At 44.5% G+C, this 21,315-nt stretch overlaps 1 protein-coding gene across 2 annotated transcripts in view; it reads right to left on the bottom strand.

Annotated features, from left to right (window-relative positions):
* The window catches only part of AK5 (adenylate kinase 5), a 241,920-nt gene that overhangs the window by 23,278 nt on the left and 197,327 nt on the right, over positions 1–21,315 (bottom strand). For both annotated transcript variants that reach the window (XM_032302233.1, XM_032302234.1), the window contains exons 11-12: positions 8,302–8,465; positions 7,123–7,239 (exon numbers count right to left, since the gene is read on the bottom strand). In XM_032302233.1, the coding sequence (XP_032158124.1) occupies positions 7,123–7,239; positions 8,302–8,465 (281 nt within the window). The remainder of the gene's footprint in view (positions 1–7,122; positions 7,240–8,301; positions 8,466–21,315) is intronic.

Consider the following 21,315-nt stretch of genomic DNA (forward strand, 5'->3'; position numbering starts at 1 on the left):
TACAGTTTTTCTTTCTGTAGCCAGAAAAAAATCCATAATTTTGGAAAAGACTTAACAATTTATGGAACACCGTATGTAGGCTTATAAATGTGTCAAGGACTCTTCAAGGACCCCAGCCAATCTTCCGAAGAGGCTCGGCTGTAGCCATTGTCGATTTACATTCTACGGAAGAGGAAACTGAGATATGTACAGTTAAATGACTTGCCAGTGAGTTGTACAGCAGAGCTTTGAATACGGGCCTGTTAAGACCCAGTCACTGTGCCCAGGAGTTCTCCCAGGAGATGGGAGATGATGGTCAGAAACCCCAGCTCCGACTTCGTATTCCTTCTGCCCCGGTCACCCACATGCTGCCATACCTGTGTGCGCACGTGCGCGCGCACACACACACACACACACACACACTGTCACGCTGTCACACTGAGCCTCCTCCCTCCTCCCCCTAGACCATGTTGGATACTGAAGGCACAGATCATGAATTCAGCAGGGCCAGAACCAGCTCTGGGAATAGAAGATAGGACAGTAATAGAGAAATCACACACAGGCACACGCTGGAGCAGTGAGCACCAGCCTGGGTGTGGTCTTCTGATGTCAGGAACAGCAGGCAGGCAAATCCTTACCGACGCTGCATCTCGAGGACTCAACTACAGGTGTGCAAGGACGTCAGCCTGACCGAACTGGGGATTTGGGGCAACAGATGGTCTGCGACAGAGCAAGGCTGGTTAAAACCGTTCCCAGGCATGCATGGGCTTCAAACAGTTGTGGGTCTGATTAGCGTAGGAGAAACGCTCACTCTGCTCCCAGTCTGGCTGATTGCTCTAAAGCTCCGGAGAAAATGAGATGTCTGTATTTGTCTTTGCCAAATTTCGAATTAATTCCCTGCCTGTCATTTGGACGGGACTCCACAAACGATGTGGTCCCGGCAGAGACATAAATGACCAGAGAGCGGCTCATTCTGTGTATTTGTACCATCTTTGTCCTTCTGGTCAGGCTTCAAGCAAGTAGCAGCTTTGGAAGGTCGGCTGTGTTCCCGTGCATGCAGCCTAAGTAAGGGACATTAGCATTTTTCAAGGTCACTGTACCCAAGGGCAAGTCAATGCCATGCTTGACCTCTACAAACTCCTCCCAGCAGTGTGTAAAAAACTGTTTATGTAGACCTCTCGCTGTAGGTCATCAATTCATTAATGAAACTGGGCACTCCCGTATTTTTTGAGATGACATCGTGATTTTTAGCTTTGGTTGGAACTGCCTGCTCAGCACTAATGACTCTTCCTCACTCTGAGTTCCAGTTAGGTTTCTTCTCTGCCACATTTAAAAAAAAAAAAGATTTAATTTATTTATTTGAAAGAAAGAGAGCGAGCACAAGCAGGGGAGGGGCAGAGGGAGAGGGAGAAGCAGACTCCCCACTGAGCTGGGAGCAGGGCTCTATCCCAGGACACTGAGGTCATGACCTGAGCCCAGACTTAACCAACTGAACCACCCCAGCACCCCGTGGCCAATTCTAATGCCCATCTGAATGGGGCCCACGGTGGGGGGGGTTCTGTTTTAGTTGGGGGGGGGAGATCATATAGGTTTTTGAATTCATCCATACCAAAGGCCAGGGACAAAACCACCGGCCATGTAAAACATTTACCTCATACTACGTGAAGGGGAAAGGTTTGACGGAGTGGAGATTTACAGATTTGTGTGAAGTATGACTCTGGGGCACCTGGGTAGCTCAGTTGGGTAAGTCTGACTCTTGATTTCCACTCAGGTCATGATCTCAGGGTCATGGGATCAAGCCCTGTGCCATGCTCTGTGCTGAGCTTGGAGTCTACTTCTGATTCTCTCTTTCCTCTCCCTCTGCCCCATACCCAGCACGTGAGTGCTCTCTCTCTCTCAAAAAAAAAAAAAAAAAAAAAGTGACCCTAATTTAGATAATATTTTATAGCCTTATAAAGTTTAGAAAACACATTTATGTATGTTCTGTCATTCAGTGTTCACAAAATCCTCAAATTCGGTTTTGGCAGGTGTATTATTACCTCCGATTTATAGAGGAAGAGCCTGAAGTTGAGGCACTTGCCCAGCGTCACACTAGTATACGACAGGGACAATATTCAGCTTTTTGGATTCTGGACCACATGAGTGACATGAGCTTTAAAGGGGCTGTACGTGAATGTCACTGCTCAAAACAGTTTGGAACCCACAGGCCTAAAATTGGGGACTTGCTTGCAGATCTAGTTCTAAAAACCCTCAAAGGAGAATACGGATTCTAACTCTGTTACTGTTTGCACACGGCTGTTGACAACAAAAGGGGATGCCCGTCTTTACCATGCATCTTCCTTACCACAGTGGACCATTTGGGGGCTTCAAAAGAACAATTTAGCAAAGTAGACTTTTCAGAGACATTTCCCCCCAGCACTCCAAGTAAGTGCATGACCGTCCTGACTCTCTTGGAGGCCCTCCTGGGGCTCTTCGGACCTTAAGGTCACAGACAAAATAAGTGTGAAATCACCTAGAGGTGTGCTGCCACCGTGAAGCCTGAACCTCAGTGAACACCGTGGCCTGTGGCAGGTACAGGGTGTCTCCCACTGTATTTGAATGATGTGCTTCTACATCCGCCGAACTCTGCAGGGTCAAGGCCTGACCCAACAACTCCTTTTTTTTTTTTTTTTAAAGATTTCATTTATTTATTTGTCAGAGAGAGAGGAGCGAGAGTGAGCACAGGCAGACAGAGAGGCAGGCAGAGGCAGAGGGAGAAGCAGGCTCCCTGTCAAGCAAGGAGCCCGATGTGGGACTCGATCCCAGGACGCTGGGATCATGACCCGAGCTGAAGGCAGCCGCTTAACCCACTGAGCCACCCAGGCGTCCCCCAACAACTCCTTTCTATCCTCTCTCCGTCCTCCAGCCTTGCCAAGGCCCTGCTTCTGAAGTCGTGTAGAAAAAATTTCCCTGTTCCTCAATTATTCAGCCTGAATCCCCAGGAGCCTTATCTACAGCTTGGCTGAAAGACTAGGAGAAGCTACAATGTAAAACAATCTACAGAAGACTCAGTATGGTTAAGATGTCAATATCACCCAAAGCGATCTACAGATTTAAAACAACCCTTATCAAAGTCCCAATGGCACTGGAGTTTGTTTGTTTGTTTGTTTTGTTTTTGCTGTTGTTTTTGTTTTTTACAGAAGTAGAAATACCCATCCTAAAATTCATATGGAATCTCAAGGTTTCCTGAATAGGCAAAACAATCTTGGAAAAAGAACAAAGTTAGAGGTCTCACACTTCCTGGTTTAAAAACTTATTACAGGGCGCCTGGGTGGTTCAGTGGGTTAAGCTGCTGCCTTTGGCTCAGGTCATGATCTCAGGGTCCTGGAATCAAATCCTGCATCGAGGGGGTCTCTGCGCAGCAGGGAGCCTGCTCCCCCCGCCCCCGCCTGCTTGTCTGTCTCCCTACTTGTGCTCTCTCTCTCTATCAAATAAACAAAATCTTAAAAAAAAAAAAAAAACCAAAAACTTATTTCAAAGTCACAGTGATATGAACAGTGTGGGACTGGCATAAAGACAGACGTATAGACTAATGGAACACAATAGACGGCCCAGAAATAAACTCTTACATAGATGGTCAAATGATTTTTGACAAAGATGTCAAGACCATTCAGCTGGGAAAAAAAAAAAAAACAATCTTTCCAACAAATAGCGTTGGGAAGACCAGATATCCACATACAAAAGAATGAAATTGGACCTTTACTATGCAGCATATACAAAAATTGGTCAAAATGAATTAGTGACCAAAAGGTAAGAACTAAAGTTATAAAATTCTTAAAGAAAACAGGAGAAAATCTTCACGACATTGGATTTGGCTGTGGTTTCTTGGACATGACATTAAAACTCAGGGAATAAAAGCAAAAACAGATAAATTAGACTATATCAAAATAAACACATCCGTGTATCAGGGTGCCTGTCGGGCTCAGTCAGTGGAACACACAACTCTCGATCTTAGGGTTGTGAATTCAAGCCCCAACGTGGGTGTGGAGATTGCCAAAAAAATAAAAGCTTAAAAAAAACACCCCTGTGCATCAACAGACACAATCAATAGAACAAAAGGAAGCATACAGAGTGGGAGAAAATATTAACAAATCATATATCTGATAAGGGGTTAATATCCAGAATATATAAATAACTCCTACAACTCAATAACAAGAAACCAAACAACCTGATTAAAAAATGGGCAAGGAATGTGACTAGACATTTCTCCGAAGAAGATACATAAATGGCCAACAAGAACAAGAACAGATGGTCAACATAATTCATCTTTAAGATGATGCAAACCAAGGGATGCCTGGGTGGCTCAGTGGGTTAAAGCCTCTGCCTTCGGCTCAAGTCATGATCCCAGGGTCTCTGCTCAGCAGGGAGTCTGCTTCCTCCTGTCTCCCTGCCTGCCTCTCTGCCTACTTGTGATCTCTGTCTGTCAAATATATAAATAAAATCTTAAAAAAAAAAAAGAAGATGCAAACCAAAACCATAATAAGAAATCACCTCATGCCCGTTAAGGTAGGGACTAGGCAACCCCCCAGAAAATAACAGGGCTTGGTGAGGTTGTAGAGAAGCTGGAACCCCCATGCTCTGCTGGTGGGAATGTAAAATGGCGCAGCGGCTGAGGTAGGTGGTGTGTGATAGAATTACCAGACGGTCCAGTGATTACACTTCTGTATATATACCCAAAGGAGTTGAAAGCAGAGTCCTGAAGAAGGTATTTGTAGGTCCATGTTCATAGCCTTATTTATGATAGCCAACCCAAGTCACTGTTCATGGGTGAATGGATAACCAAAATAGTGCTCAACTGTAAAAAGAAAGGAAATTGTAACGTGCTCTACAACTTGGATGAGCCTTGAGGACATGATGCTAAGTGAAATAGGCCAGCCACAAAAGAACAAATTAGGCTGATTCCACCTAGAAGAGGTCCCTAAAATAGTCAGATTCTTAGAGACGGAAAGTAGAATGGTGGCTGTAGGGGCTGAGGGGAGAGAGACAGGGAGTTGTTGATTAATGGGTGTAGAATTTCTGTTTTCCAAGACTTCTTGAGAGTGGTTGCACAACAATGCAAATACACTTAACACTATTGAACTGTACACTTAAAAGTGGTTACAATGTTAACTTTTATGTTATGTGTATTTTAGCATGATATTTAAAGAAAGGATAACATAGGGCACCTGGGTGGCTCAGTCGTTAAGTGTCTGCCTTTGGCTGGGGTCATGATCCCAGGGTCCTGGGATGGAGCCCCACATCAGGCTCCCTGCTTGGTGGGAGTCTGCTTCTCCCTTTTCCATTCCCCCTGCTTGTGTTCCCTCTCGCTGTGTCTCTCTCTGTCAGATAAATAAATAAAATCTTTTTTATTTTATTATTTTATTTTTTAAAGATTTTATTTATTTATTTGTCAGCGACAGGCACAGCGAGAGGGAACACAAGCAGGGGGAGTGAGAGAGGGAGAAGCAGGCTTCCCTCGGAGGAAGCAGCCCAATGTGGGCCTGGATCCCAGGACACTGGGACCACGACCTTAGCTGAGGGCAGACGCTTAACGACTGAGCCACCCAGACGCCCCAAATAAAACCTTTCTTTAAAGAAAGGGTAACAATCTTTAGAATAACAACATTTCGAATACTGTTTGAAAAGAAGTGGTTGATGTATATTGAAGTTTGAATTCTTCAAGGGGTTTGTTTTGTGGGGGAAAGCTCAGCGGAATAGTGGATGTGAGCGCCCCCCACTGGGAACAGCCTGGAACCACTAGTCACAGGCTCTGCTACTCGCTCCTCGTTGCCAGAGGCTCCCGAGCTGACGGCCGGTGCTGGTGGACTCATCCCTCTCCTGCCAACTAGGCTGGTGCATTTTTTCTCTGACTCTGGTTGCTAGCAGGAAATGTAGGGGAAGGTGAGCAACTGGCCTTTAAATATTCAGATACTATCTAAGGAAGTTCAATCAAATGGGCTCAGAAGGTCAGACTAATCTCCAGGGGACACAGAAGCATGATTCACTGTTATCCACACTGTAGTGTTAGAGATGGTTGGAGACGGGACCCCGATTCTTCATCCTACCAGCAGTTGTCACTTACCAGCCCTATGACTGTGGGCAAGTATCTTTGGGCTGAATTCATCACCTTTAACATGAAGAAAGTACTTCATCTATCTACCTAAAAAAGGTTATTAAAAATATATGAAATGAAATATGAAAATGTCTGAAACTAGTCTAAAGGGGTATCTATATAAATATTAATACTTGTGAGCTCTGGAATCTTTGTTTAATAACTGGGGACAAATGTTTCCTGCTAGCTTGGACTTTAGAGGTAAATGGATGTACACTGTGTAGCAGCACCAGAGTGAGGCAAGAGTAGGTTGAATAAAGGATAGTTATGATGGCTTTTACTTACTACTGTTTCCCTGTGAGTGGTCCTGCCCCACCTGCTTCACTAGGAGATGAGGGACTTGGGAAGCTGGATGGTGGGAGGCTACAGCAGTGCATACACTTCACTTGACTCTGCCTGTCTAGCATCATTTCCCTTGATGGCTTCTAAGGGCATCCCTATTCTTTCTTGGGTAATTTCCCTTCCCTTCCTCAGTCTGCATGCATCAGGTATGGTGCTCCCTCCTCCCTTTCTCGCCCCCAGCCTGGTCTTACCCAATGAATCAAGGTATTCCTAGATATTCCATTATATGCCCTCCCATCTTCCCCTTGGCCAAGTGATTGGTTCAGCAGTGGGGTCATGACCTAACCCAGGATAATGAAACACAACCTTGGGTCATCAGCTACACCCATTGGAAAAGAAAAACACTCTCTCTGAGATCACTTGGATGGTGAAATATAAGCCCGGAATCCAAGAGATGGAGAAAGGCACAACACAATGGATGAACAAATTTAAATACATGGTTCCAACCAAGTGTGAACCACTTCTGGACATTTTAGTTACTTGAGCCAATAAATCCACTACCATCACCTACCCCACTCTCCTCTTTTTGGTCAGTTTGTGTTGAGTTTTGCATTTGCAACTGAAAGTTTGGTTAATGTAATTAGGAGAGAGATAGACTTTTGAGTTTATCCCCCAACCTCAATGATGTCCTTTATTTTCCTTCTGGAAAGATCCCCATAACAACAGCTCACCCTACGTCCGAACTCTTCCCCTTGCTTCACTTCTTGGGGATAGCCGTCAATCAGGAAGCCCTTGGTGTCGCTGAGGCTGGCCAACATGGCCTCCTTCAGGAGCTCCAGAATGATGCCCTGGAGCAGAGAGACAGTGGTCAGGATCTGAGCTCTTCCACAGAACAACACTAGCAACACCACCCATCTCCACTAGTCATCCCATTTTGGGAGGGAGAAAGGTTCATATAAGATTAACAGCCGACAAATATATCATATCTCATTCATCCTTAGTTTCACTTTCCCCCCACATTTTATTGTCCATGAAATTAGTACGTATCTTACAATCAGTCACAGTTTAATAGCGTTTTTTTTCATGCTGGTATAGTTATATATGGAATAGTTTATTAGTATTTTACTGGGATGTCTTAAAATAGCATCTTAGAATAGATGAAATATAGTGGCTGTATTTCTTATGGTAACACTCCATAAATTAGGCATAATGGCAGTTTAAAACTAGGCAAAACATGGTATAAAATGTGTTTCTCTGTTGATTTTTTCCAGTAAATATTTTATAAAATTTGATATCCATTGACTTCAGAGAATTGCCAGGGACTGTAGCTATTTGAAGAGGAAGCATAAAGCTTTGGTAGCTAATATGGTCTGCACTGTACAAGCCCTAATTACAGAGCCTAGCAGGGCCCTCACAGGGCAGTGATGAATATTTTTTGCTACCCATGGCATCCAGCGGCTCAGAGGTGGATGGTGACTTGAAAGGAAAAAAGAAGCATAAAAGGGATATTCGCTACTTAAACTGTCTAAGGAAGATACCAGATTGCAAGATAATGCTATCATACTTTCCAGACAAGACCAAAATATTATTTTCTATTTTCCAGGGGGCTCTAATTATAGGCTCTGTTGCAGCATGCTCACCTGTGGTTTGAAGGTTTTAACACTACGTGGGGACCAGTTCCTGGGAGAATATGAGATAGGCAGACACTCAAGGAGCTGGCAGAGCAACAGAGTGGAAGGAACCTGGGCTGGGACATGGTCTGGCAGACGGGTCTCTGCTGTGGACCCTCCAACTGCCTCTGGACTTTCACATCACGTAGCTATGGTCTTTGGGGGCTTAGACTAACTGCACTACTCCAAAATATCCCCCCACCCCCTGGCCCCCTGCCAGGGAAGGCAACTGTTGCTTACTGAGGGCACCAGGTCGCCACGTTCCTTGATGTCTCTGATCAGTTTGCTTCTTTCAGATTCTGATGACAGCTCATTACGCAGGAGGTCACCAGTCGAGAGATGTGTAAATCCGTATTTTTCCACCAGCTTTCCACACTGTGTGCCTTTGCCAGAGCCTGGGCCACCTAGAAAAGGAGTCCTGTATCAGACACCCATCCCAAGTCACCATGGTGAACAAGCCCATGGACTTTATCCATCCAAGCTCGTATGGGGTATTTATGCTTTACAGGGAGCTGTGTTGGGAGGTGTGGATACCGTGGAGAATGGGGTACATTCCCTGCCCCCGAAGAGTGGGCTGTCCAGGGTGGGGGCTGGGTAAGCGTTATACACCCCAACAAGCAGTTAGTAGGTAACTACTGTAGTGGGCAGAGTTCATGCTGCTCCAGGGCACTGGGGAGGGACACGGGTAGAGAAGAAAGAGAAGTTTTCTGGGGAACCGAATATACTCATGTTTAAAGCACTGGCCACGGCGCTGGGTACACAGTGAGTGCCCAACAAAGGATAGCTATTAATTTTTAAAATACATTGTTTTCATTATTAAACAATCCCAAGCACAGAGCAGAGTTATCAGTAGACAATAAAGAAGTTTCTGGAATATTTGAGAGTAAGTGGCCAACCTGATCCCTCATCACTACAGAACACTTCAGTTTCATTGCCTCCAGACCAGGAGCCAAGCATGTGCTGCTACGGAACTACATCTTCAGATTTCCATGGATTTAACCCAGCCATGTCCTTTGAAGCCAATGGGTCAAGTTCAGAATCACGCATTGCTTTTAGTTGTCAGGTCCTTCTGGTCTCCTTCCACATAGAACGAGTTTTTTCATGTGGCCTCCACCCTTGCGAAGATTTTATTTATTTTGTAGAACATCCCTCAATATGATTTTTTTCCTGCTGTTTTCTGAATATTATTATTACTTCTGAGTATGAGCCGTATTTCTTGGATGAGCCATCACACCCTTGACTCTCTTGCCTTCCCCCGCCCCAAGTTCAATCAGTGCTAAGTTGTAAGATTTTACACCTGAAAATAATAGCTAACCTTTATCAGGAGCTTACTGTACCACTCAATGTTCTAAATATTTTATGTATTAATTTAAAATAATTTTAAGAGTCAGGCACCGTTGCCCCCTTTTTACAGATGGGGAAGCAGAGGCACAGAGAATTAACTCAACTGCCATAGTTGCCTGGCTAGTAGGTAGCAAGTCAGGGACTTGAAGCCTGGACTCTGGCTCTCAGAGGCATTTCCTCTTCTCTTCCCTGCTAGCCAGACTAGCCTGTAGGGTGAGCAGGTCCTCAAGAGTCATTCCACCTCTGCACGGGGGAATGGGTGAGGCTCTGGAGTCCAGCAGACCTGCTCGCAGGATGATTTGCCTGAAAAGCACTGACACTTCCCAGCTCCAGAGCATTCAGTGACTTTCCAGTCCCCACAGGATAAGATCCAAACTCCTTAGAAGGGCATTTCAACCTTCCAGAATCTAGTTTAGCCTCTCCAGCCCTTCTTTTTTGTGTGTGTGTCTTATTCCTGCCCAACACTGTCATGTCCAGCTACGTCCTGTCCTTGCAACAAGATGTAACTTTTCCAAGCCACCATGTTTTGCTCCCCCAGGTTCCTTCCTCCTCTAGCTACTGAGATCCTCATCATCTCTTCGGCCTCCACCAAATGCTTGCCCCTTCCACCAGGAAGTCCCCCTCTGTGAGAGTGAGTGTTTCCAACAGCACGTCGGTGCCCTCAGCCTGTCTGCCACTTGGCCTCCAGGTCCCTCACTAGTATCGCACCTGGCACACAGTAGGTGTTTCCTTTTTTTTTTTTTTAAATATTTTATTTATTTATTTGACAGACAGAGATCACAAGTAGGCACAGAAGCAGTCAGAGAGAGAGAGAGAGGGAAGCAGGCTTCCGCTGAGCAGAGAGCCCGATGTGGGGCTTGATCCCAGCACCCTGAGATCGTGACCTGAGCTGAAGGCAGAGGCTTAACCCGCTGAGCCACCCAGGTGCCCCTACAGTAGGAGTTTCCTAAGTGCCTGACGAACTGAAGTTTTCCCTGTTAGAGGGAATTCTGAACATTAAAATGAGAACATGGCAGGGACGTCAGCATGGTGAGGATTTATAGTGAGGATTTATGACTTATTCTGCCATTTCTCTGGTTCGTCTCTCTTCATATTCAAAACCCCTTTCTCAGCACACTTAGCAGCTTCCCTCCTGAGGGGAACTTAGCTGTTGTTCCTTATTAGTAGAAGGGCCTCGCCCTCTCTCTCCTTTGCCTTGGCAAAAAATGAAAGAAAGGTGCCTGTTTGTCTACCGCTCACCCACGCGGCTGCTGTCAGCCGAGTGGGGAGGGCTCAGTTGCCTCACAGGATTGTCATGGATGGGCCAGAGATAACAGGACAACGGCAATTACAGAGGCTCCCAAGAAGGACGCAGACCGCTCAGGAGGAGCAGCCGGTCCCCAGCCAGTGTCAGGCTTGCCCTGAGCACTAGGACTCATCTCCCACAATAACAGAAACGGAGGGACAGTACGGAACAAGAGAAGGCCACTCAGGCAAGAAGTGCTTCCAGATAAAAGAGTTAAGGACAAGGGTGGGCTGAGCCCCTGCAGAAGCCTCCAGTGCTTCTGTGGCCAGATGTACCTAGAAACCCTTTTCTTGGGATGGCTGGAAGCAGTCATGTGGAAAAGGTATTTTCAGACTCGGCTTACAAGGCAGAAATGCCGCGTTCCAATGACTTTCTTCTTTCAGCACTCCACTAATGCGACTATTACAGTTTTTGTTCCTCTGAAATGTTATTTAATAAATTTTGACACAAAGGCAATTAAAAATCTTCAGCTCAAATTAACAACAGCTGTGTGTTCAACGGCAGCCCCTGCCCCAGTTAGGAACCTTTTGTGGAGCAACAGCTGCAAATTCTCAGCATTCTTTGGCCAAATGGTGCAGGCACAGTGGAATTTTAAGTAATCTACACAATGCCTTGATTCTTCCTATGGCTCCAAACTGGAGAACAAAGTGATTTTTATCACTGCGGTGAAGGCACAAAAACTGCAAGCAGAAATACGGATTTTCATATAATGTCACTTGCACGTCTTTAAGGCCTTACAAATTTTTATTTTTTTTTAATTTTTAAAAAGATTTTATTTATTTATTTGACAGAAAGAGACCACAAGCAGGCAGAGAGGCTGACAGAAAGAGAGAGAGAGAGAGAGGGAAGCAGGCTCCCTGCTGAGCAGAGAGCCCGATGCGGGGCTCGATCCCAGGACCCTGAGATCATGACCTGAACCGAAGGCAGAGGCTTTAACCCACTGAGCCACCCAGGCGTCCCCCTTCTGACTTTTTAAATAAAAAACAATGGGGCCTTGATATCCCTCCTGGATAATTAGTTATAACGGAAAGAAATCTTCTGAGGTGCCACGTATCAGAACAAGTGGGCTGTGCTCTCTGGTGACAAGATGACAGATAGCAGATGAGGGGCTGTCACACTTCCTGTCATCTCACTGACTTCTGGTGGATCATTACTCAAGGCTCCAAGCCCTGAGCGACCCTAGACGCAATATCGCCTAATCTCATTCATATCGCCTGGTGCGATATCAGAGCCTGTTTTGAAGGGGTCGTCAACACATCAAAAGAAAAAAAAATGTCGAGAAACTTTACTTCTCAACCTCCAATATAATTTATATTTTTTTCCATGGAAAGACTGACATGCTCTATGGTGCAACCGAAGTACCGGGAGCTCTCATGTCACAGCTGAGTAGGTATCTCCCCCCACTCCCAGCCCCTCCAGGTTCCAACAGTGCTACACAGGAGGAGGCCTGCAGAAGGAGAGCTGTTAACCCAGGGGTCCCTGTTCTTTGAGGTGGAGCTGAAATGAAGCGGCATCACCTCCACGTGCCCATCTGGGCCCCCTGCCGCAGTGTGCTCTTTATTTCCAGGAGCCCTCCCCTCCCAGGAGCAGCTCCTGGATCCATCAGTCAAGCCCCTCTTAGGAGCCAACTCCTGGCCTCACTGGCCGGCCCCGCAAGAGAGCGCCTGCCTCCAAAGCAGCTATTGCACGTTGCTCGGCACCAGAGTGGGATGGCAAACCTTAGGGGGTGGGGCAGCACGTTCTGGGCTCAGAGAGAAAAGATCCAACAAATCAGGAGAAGAATGAGATGAACCCCAAATTCAAACAAATGCAAGTATGCACGTTTCTATCCCGCTTTCATCTTTAAATATTTCAAATAGGAACGGCACAAAGCAGGTTACAATGTCCTCTGTGGACACTGAATCCGGCATCACAGCAAAAAGCTAAGCCTAGAAGCCGGGTCCATAAACACTGGGAGGGACTCCTCGCCCCAGCAGGAATCCCTCCTTCTATGGGTCTACCAACGACTTAAGGTCTGTGTTCCGTATTGGACTTGATGGTTCACAAGCACAGGCTATGCTTTGCTCACTTGGGTGCCCAAACCCAGTGTCTGAAGAGACACCTCCTAATCGTGGCTGAAAGAATGAATTATTTTTATTTTATTTTATTGTTTTAACTTCAGGATAGTTAACATACAGGGTTATGTTAGTTTCAGGTGTACACGACAGTGACTCAACACTTCCACACATCACCCAGTGCTCGTCGTGACAAGGGCACTCCTTGGTCCCCATGACCTATTTCACCCGTCTTTCCCAATAATAAATTATTTCTGATGGATGCTGAAAGGATCTTCTCTTTCTTCCTGCTCCAAACACTTGCTCCTCTTTCTAGTCCACATGAAATGACCTTCTCTCAGTTGACACCATCTTATCTCTCTTCAGCGTAACAAGAGGCTGGCGTCTTTCCAATCCAAAGGGAAATATTTCTACCATTGTCTGCAACCTCTAGTTATTTCCATTTTCTTTCCTATTTTAGTTCGGGTTCCTAACCTGCCTGTCTGCTCTTCCCTCTCTTTCATGGACTCCCTGTCCTCTTGCAAGCCACATCCTGCTCTCACCACTCCCGGAAGTCAATCTTTTAGAGTTCAAGAGTGATTGTGTAACTGTCATATAATTTAAAATGACCTTCTTTGGGTCTTTATTATTTTTGTCCCTTTAGTAGCATTTAATACCATTGATAAACATTGGAATTTTCTCTTCCGCTGGCTTCCAGGACATGGACTTGGCCCACATTGTCTTCCTTCCTTTGCTAGGCTGAAGCTCGCAGAGAGCGCGGATTGCTTTGTTTTGGGTGGTATCCCCACAGAACCTGGCATGCCGTCACAGGCGACGGTTCCGTAAGGCCAGTGTTCAGGAGGCCTGTGGCCCCACGAAAGTGACAACTCTCTTTCCTTCCATGTCAAAGAATATTGGACCAAATGACTCAAGTTCTGGGTTTATATCTCATATCTCTATCTAGTTAAAGGACACTGATCCAGTCACATATCCTCTTTGAGCATCAACCTCCGTAATTACAAATTAGGGGACGGCACTTTTATATCGTGATACTATTTTAGCATCTTTGAAGATGGATCATCTTCACAGTTACAGCTTGTGAAGGTATCAAATATCTTTTGCATAGCAGACTATCTTATTTTTATATAGTCATCAGAGCTGTTTAAAGAGCTATATGATTCCTACCTCTTGAGATACTACTTTCTTCCTAAATGAAAATGTGTTCCAAGGTTAGGTTTAGATTTTTGTGACCGAACGATTCCTTTCAGAGAAAAAGTATTATTCCATCGGATCATGAACTGACTGTGCCCTAGGAATGATCCCCAGCCACTGCAGGGCTATGAGTCACTTTCAACTTTCTGTATCTGGGATGAGCTGTGTCACCACGCTGAGTTTCAGCAGGCTGTTGCTGAGAACTGACTCTGTCTGACCGGAAACAACCAAGAAAAATAGATCTTTATCCTCAAAGACAACTTCTCTGTGAGTTCTGAAATGCACTGCTGCTTCAGGTTATTTGGTGAATAGGATAAAATATGCCAGTGACAAGGTCAGCTGCGGGGTATATGGAAAAACTTCACACGTGACCATGAACTTCTTGATGACAGGTGCTACGTCTTATGTATCAGTGTCTGGTGTATAGTGGGCGCTCGGTAGCTGTTAGATCAGAGTGAATGAATAAATGGATGGTAAACAGTCTGAGAGCTTCAGGGAGTGGGAGGTAGCCCTGTACGTGACATTGGGAGTTAGCAGACTTTGGTCTAGGCCATTCCTGCATTGAACTAGTTGCGTGATCGTGGGAGACCTTGGGAGATTTTGCCTCTTTGGATGCTGGCTTCCTCGTCTGTGAATTGAAGAGTCTGGATTAAATTAGTTTTTTTTTTCTCTCTCTCTGTGTTTATGTTTATGTGAGTGTTTATGACTCTAAGTTTATGACTCTTAGAGTCATTTAATCCTTACAATAACTATTTGAACTGTTTTTTGTTTGTTTGTTGTTGTTAAAGGTTTATTTATTTATCGATCAGAGAGAGAAAGCGAGCACAAACAGGGGGGGGGGGAGTGGCAGGCAGAGGGAGAAGCAGGCTCCCTGCTGAGCAGGGAGCCGGATGTGAGACCAACCCCAGGACCCTGGGATCGTGACCTGAGCAGAAGGCAGACACTTAACTGACTGAGCAACCCAGGCGTCCCGAAGTAAGTGTTAAGTGAAAAATCTGTGTCCAAGACCACACCTGTGCCTTGGTACCTAAGCTCTACAGCCTCTCACAGGTATGGCCATTCTGGAAATGAGGTAGACCTGCACAACCTTCAGTCAAGCAAGACCCAGACTTTCATGATGGCCCCATAGGGTTGCCAGCTGTCATCCAGTGAATTATTATATCAGACATGCTTACACTACACCCCCATCACTGTTTATCTAAAATTCGAATTTGTATTTGTGTTTGTTAAAACTAGTAACCCTATCAGCGCCATCCACCCCCCCCCCCCCCGCAACTAACCTGGAGACTTTAGGGACATGATTTTATCTCTGTTGTAAACAGTCAATGATTCTGCCATTCACAGAATCTATCATACACGCAGAAAGATATGTGAAATGTCTCATTAAGACCACATACCAGCATTGGTTCCATGACTTTAATTCTTAGGTAGAGACAAGACAAGGAAGGTTCAGGTCCTGGGTGAGAGGAAATGGCATGCGCCAAGGCAGGGATTCCTAAACATTTCCACCACACGATGCTGTGAACGACTACAGCTCTTAGTACAAACCACTCTCCATCCTAAATGCATTTCCACCCAAATCGCATCTGCATCCCAACCACATCCCCATCTAAACCCACCTCTGTCCCATATCCATCTCCAAACCAAACCCAAACCCATCGCATCCCCATCCCTGCCCCAATCCCATCTCTGTCTCACCCCATCCCCACCTCAGCCCCACTCCATGCCCCATCTCCAACCTAACACTATCTCTAAACAGAGGCAGAGGCAGGATTTCCAAATTGTAGTATAAATACTACTAAAAAACCTGTCTTTTTTCTTCTACACCCAGAGGTCTCCAGGGCCCGTTCCAGACCTGACTCATCAAGTTTACAGACTAGAGCCTTCCAAAAGTTTCTTCAGTCAGCACCCTCCGCCCCCACCTTTTTTGAGAGGGAGGGGGTAGGGTAGAGGGTGAGGGAGAGAATCTTAAGCAGGATCTTCTGCCTGATCTCACTGCCCTGAGATCATGACCTGAGCTGAAATCAAGGGATGAACGTTTAACTGACTGAGCTACCCAGGCACCCCCAGTCAGGCTCTTCCTATCTAGGTCTCTAAATTCTGAGAATTTATTATTCTAGAATATTCTAACCCTTCCAAATTCATCTTAAAGTTTTATCGAGCCATCTTTTTTCCTATTTTATAGCCCACTACACTATGATCTTAGGCATGCATTAAACGAATATAGTAGGCCATTTACAAACTTAGCCTCTCTTTTCTATGTTTTCCTTCTCTTAAAGAAAATACTCTAGCAGTGCCTGGGTGGCTCAGTTGCCTGGGTGTCTGCCTTTGGCTCAGGTTGTGATCCCAGGGTCCTGGGATTGAGGCTGGTGCAGACTCCCTGCTCGGTGGGAGGTCTGCTTCTCCCCCTCCCACTGCCTGCTGCTCACTCTGCTTGCGCTCTCTCTCTCTGTGAAACAAATAAATAAAATCTTAAAAAAAAAGAAAGAAAATAGTTTTTCTCTACTGTCAAAGAAATATATGCTCCTTATTGAAGATTTAAATAATTCAGAAAAGTAAAAAGAAAAATCTCCCGTAATACTACTTCCCAAAGGTCACTGCCGGAAATACATTTTGTTTTCTTTCTTTCTTTTCTTCTCTCTTTCTTTCCTTCTTCTTTCATTCAAGCTTTCATATTTATTAGAGAGAGAGAGAACACTAGCAGAAGGAGAAGCAGGCAGAGCGGGGAGGAAGAAACAGACTCCCTATGAGCTGGGAGCCCGACATGCGGCTCAATTCCAGGCCTCTGGGATCGTGACCTGAGCAGAAGGCAGATGCTTAACCATCTGAGCCACCCAGGCACCCCTGTTTTATTTCTTTGCAGCTTTTTTCCTATACATGGTCTTCTGGTTTGGTTTTAACTGGGAATCTGTCTGCACTGACATTTCTCCTCTTTGGGCTTCTGTATTCTCATCTGAAAATAAGCTTGTTGGATTAGATAAATTCCAAGGTCATTTCCAGCATTCTGTATTTTTGTCTTTGTCAGAGAACGTAGAGGATATTTGTACTTGCAGTCTATTTATGTGCTGTAAAAGGAAGTGAGGATATTTAAGACCGGTAGAGACATTTGTGGTGGATGGTAGTTGGATTACATCTGGGGTTTTGTGTTCAATTTTGGGCCACACCACGGAAATTGGAAGTCTTATATGCTATGATGGGAATATAAAATTGGTACAATCTTTCAGAAGGGCAATCTGGTATATAAGTCAAAAGTCTTAAATTTTTTTAGTCAGTGGATTTATTGTAAGGAAAAAAAATCACTGTTTTGTACATAGATATTCATTAAAGAATTTTTAATGAAAGCAAACATTTGGTGAAAAATGCATGACAATAAGAATAAACTGAATAAATTACAGCAATTCAAAGAAATAATGTGTGGTCACTGAAGTGATGTATTGAATGAAGACAGATACAAACATACATACAGTATGATTCCATTTATATAAAGTTAGAAGTATGTATGGTATTCCTTGCAAAGGACAGTGAACAGGAGGGGAGCACAAGGAAACTTCTGGAATGTTGGTCGTGTTCAATATCTTGATCTGCATGTTGGTACGATGAATGTGACACTTAGGGAAAATTTATCAAGCTAAACACTCATGATTTGAGTGATTTTCTGTTTTTCTGTTTCAGTTCAATTGCAACAAAGCCTCAAACGATGACATAGTATATTCAGGATCTTGGAAAGGCCCACAGGATATTTTGTTAGGTATAAAAAGTAGGATTTAAGGTTGCATAACCTCATTTTGATGAAAAATGTAAATTTAAAAATATATACATAGAAAAAATGAAGAGGGCTAAAATCAAAATCTTAAGTATTCATCTCTAAGCTTTGAGATTTTAGGTGATTTGTTGTGGTTGATACATATTTCCTAGGATGAAGATTTTTTTTTTAAGATTTTATTTATTGATTTGACAGACAGAGATCACAAGTAGGCAGACAGGCAGGCAGAGAGAGAGGGGGAAGCAGGCCCCCTGCTAAGCAGAGATTTCTTCCCAGTGTGGGGCTTGATCCTAAGACCCTGGGATCACGACCTGAGCCGAAGGCAGAGGCTTTAACCCACTGAGCCACCCAAGCGCCCCACTTTAAAGATTTTATTTATTTATTTTGAGAGAGAGTGAGCGAGCGAGAGAGAGAGAGCACGAGGCAGGGGAGGAGCAGAGGAAGAGGGAGAAGCAGACTTCCTGCTGAGCAAGGAGCCCGACAGGAGGCTTGATTCTAGGATAGTGATCTGAGCTGAAGGCAGACTCTTAACCGATTGAGCCACCCGTTGCCCTGGAGATGTATTATTTTTATACAAAGAGAAGAAGTTTTTAAATTAAAAAAAATCTGGCAATCTGTTTTAGGAGAGATTTTGGCTACATGAGTCCAAAGAGAAACGAGGGAGTGGGAAATAGTAACAGTAGAGCAAACTCCTGAAGGGTAGTTTTTCCCTTAGCTGCTTCCTTACCTATTCACCAGCCCTGGACTCATCCTTGGTCAGCATCACATTATTTCTCAGTATCCAGTGCTTCTATGATTTGGTCCATCTTCTTCTTCCTGGGACAATTCCTATTACTGTAATTTGTTCCCTACTTAAAATCTCCCTTCTTGGAAGCCGCCTCTCTTCAGCTCCCTCTCAAGCTTAGGGGATCCCATCCATTCTTGGTTCTCAGCCTCCCCAGGAAGGGGCTCCCAATCACTGAATCATTGTGCTTTTTTTGCCTTCCCATCCCTGCTAAACTCACTAAATAGTTCCTTTGTCCGTTAACTCTACACTGTCCTATATTAGGTCTAAAGTTTTCATAAACATCAACTCTTGCCTCATCAAATACATTATTAGCTCCTTGAAGGATGGGGACATTAAAAAAAAAAAATCTCTTCCTTTTCTTGTTCTCCTATCTTCAAGGACAGTTTAACGTTAAATCAACTCTAGTCTACATTCCCTTCTTTGAATGATGGTAATACTTGGAATCAGTGCCGTCGAGGTCAATGATTGGCTATTTGTTTTGTATTTTGCTTCCTGGCCTCTATGCCAGTTCATAGTGGTGGACTTGAACTTGATTCTGATAGAGGAACCACATGCTACTTTACTTGGCAAAATTTACCAAAGGCATGAATTTTTGAATTTTGTTTCTGTGGGAGGGACCAGAAAGACTTTATAAACACTCCACATTGATCTCCCAGGACACAACCAGAGGAAGAGTTTCTTAGTTATGGTTGGTTCTTAAAAATGGCCGAGCCCCATGGGGTACCTGGGTGGCTCATTTGGTTAAGTGTCTACCTTTGGCTCAGGTCATGATCCCGGGGTCCTGGGATAGAATCCCACACTGTGTTCCTTGTTCATCAGGAAGCCTGCTTCTCCCTCTACCTCTGCCCGCCACTCCCCCTTCCTGTGCTCTCTCTTTTTCATTCTGTCAGATGCATAAATAAATAAATAAAATCTTTAAAAAAAAAAAAGTCCAAGCCCTGTAATTTTACTTGAAATGTCTGCTATTGTCATTATGTCTCTGAGAAGGTTATTGGTAGAAGACAACTTAAAATATTTACTTCTGACAATGAAGTCTTTATAGTTTCCTTTCCATTTTAATCCATTCATTCATTCTTTCTAAAGATATGTATTGAATGCCTACTGAGTGCCAGGTATCCTGATGGTTGCAGCAGAAAGAAAGGGGAAAAAGAAAAAGAAAGGGCGTAGTCTTTGTCTTCTAGGAGATTTAGTAAAAACCATTCTCCAATCAATGGCCATCACTGCCTTTAAGCAAGCAGTCAGTGGAAGAAGGAGTCTCCAGGAGTAGATTCTAGGAGACTGGTGATTGGGTTCAGCCAATTTTCTCACTGCTTAACATTCTCTCCCTTTCTCAACAAATGTTGGAATGAGGGACCATCTCAGAGCCTGCCTCAATAGCTCCACCCAGACCAAGTGGAGGATTTCCAAGAAAAAGAAGACTGTGTTCTGCTTGCTGCTCTGTCCATGCCAGCTTCCCACACATTTACTATAGGAGTTGGTCCATGCAGGAAAATATGTAATTGGACCAAATAAGTTCCTTCCACTTTAAACTGGGGTCATTTGGCTGGTGTGGATGGGCAGTTGTGTGACACTGACATGGTGATACAGTTTCTGGTGGAAGCCATTCCTCAACGCAGAGTGGAGCTGCGTGGAACACTGCCTTCAGAGTCAGTGCCCCAGACAATATGAAAAAAACAAATCAACTGGGTCACAGGACTATGTCCTATTAACACAAAATAGCTGCACTCAGTTACAAGAGGAGAAAGTCTGTCATGGCCTTGACCACCTGATGGTTGGTTGAAATATGGTTCATTTACAACTAAAAAAATGCTCTGAGACTTTTAGTTCTAGAGTCTAGAGCAAAACAAGAGGAAAATACTTCGGGAATGTTACTTTTGAGAAGGACAAAACAGTTATCTTCACCTTAATCTCTGGTTTGTTATTCTGCTTTATTCCTCTAGGCTCAATACGGCTTCCTACAGTAACATCTGTGTTGCGTTGTGAACAACTGCAGTAACGTGTCCACAAGAGGAAATGCTGTCAAAGGGCAGGTGTAAGCCCAGGGTCTAAGAGATACTTTCTCACTTCCACTTCCCTGATCCCAGCCAACCCCAGATGCTCCAGGTAAAACACCACTTAACTGGTCAGTCCCTTATGGAGTGCTTACTTTTAACAAATGACACTAGAAACAGATGAACTTACCCAAACTCTTAAATTGTCATGGCTCCCCCATCCTGTAGGTGTCCTTACCTTTGTCTAATTCACTTCCGATCCCTTCCTAGCCTCCCCTTTCTTGGGATCCTCCTTTTTTTAAAAAAAATATTTTATTTTTTCATTTGACAGAGAGAGAGAGATCACAAGTAGGCAGAGAGGTAGGCAGAGAGAGAGGGGGAAACAGGCTCCCTGCTGAGCAGAGAGCCCGATGCGGGGCTCGATCCCAGGACCCCAAGATCATGACCTGAGCTGAAGGCAGAGGCTTAACCCACTGAGCCACCCAGGTGCCCCATGGGATCCTCTTTCTCATTGGCTGTCTCCCCTCACTCACCATATGATAGTTGTAATGATAGCTAATACTTGTTGAACACTTACTAGGAGCACTGTGACATGTGTTAACTCATGTCATCTTCACATCAACACTATGACCCAGATAAAATGATTACTTTCACTTTGCAGGTGAGAAAACTGAGGAAGAGTGCGTGTAAGGACGTTGCCCAAGGTAAGCTGGCTAGGACAGAGGGGAGCAAGTGTGTGAACTCAAGTAGGTTGTGCTCTTAACTAGATTCTGTACCTCCTCTCTTTCTCTCTCTCTCTCTCATTATTATTTTTAAAGATTTTATTTATTTATTTGACC

The sequence above is a fragment of the Mustela erminea genome, chromosome 10 (assembly GCF_009829155.1).
Source record: "Mustela erminea isolate mMusErm1 chromosome 10, mMusErm1.Pri, whole genome shotgun sequence".
NCBI lineage: Eukaryota > Metazoa > Chordata > Mammalia > Carnivora > Mustelidae > Mustela > Mustela erminea.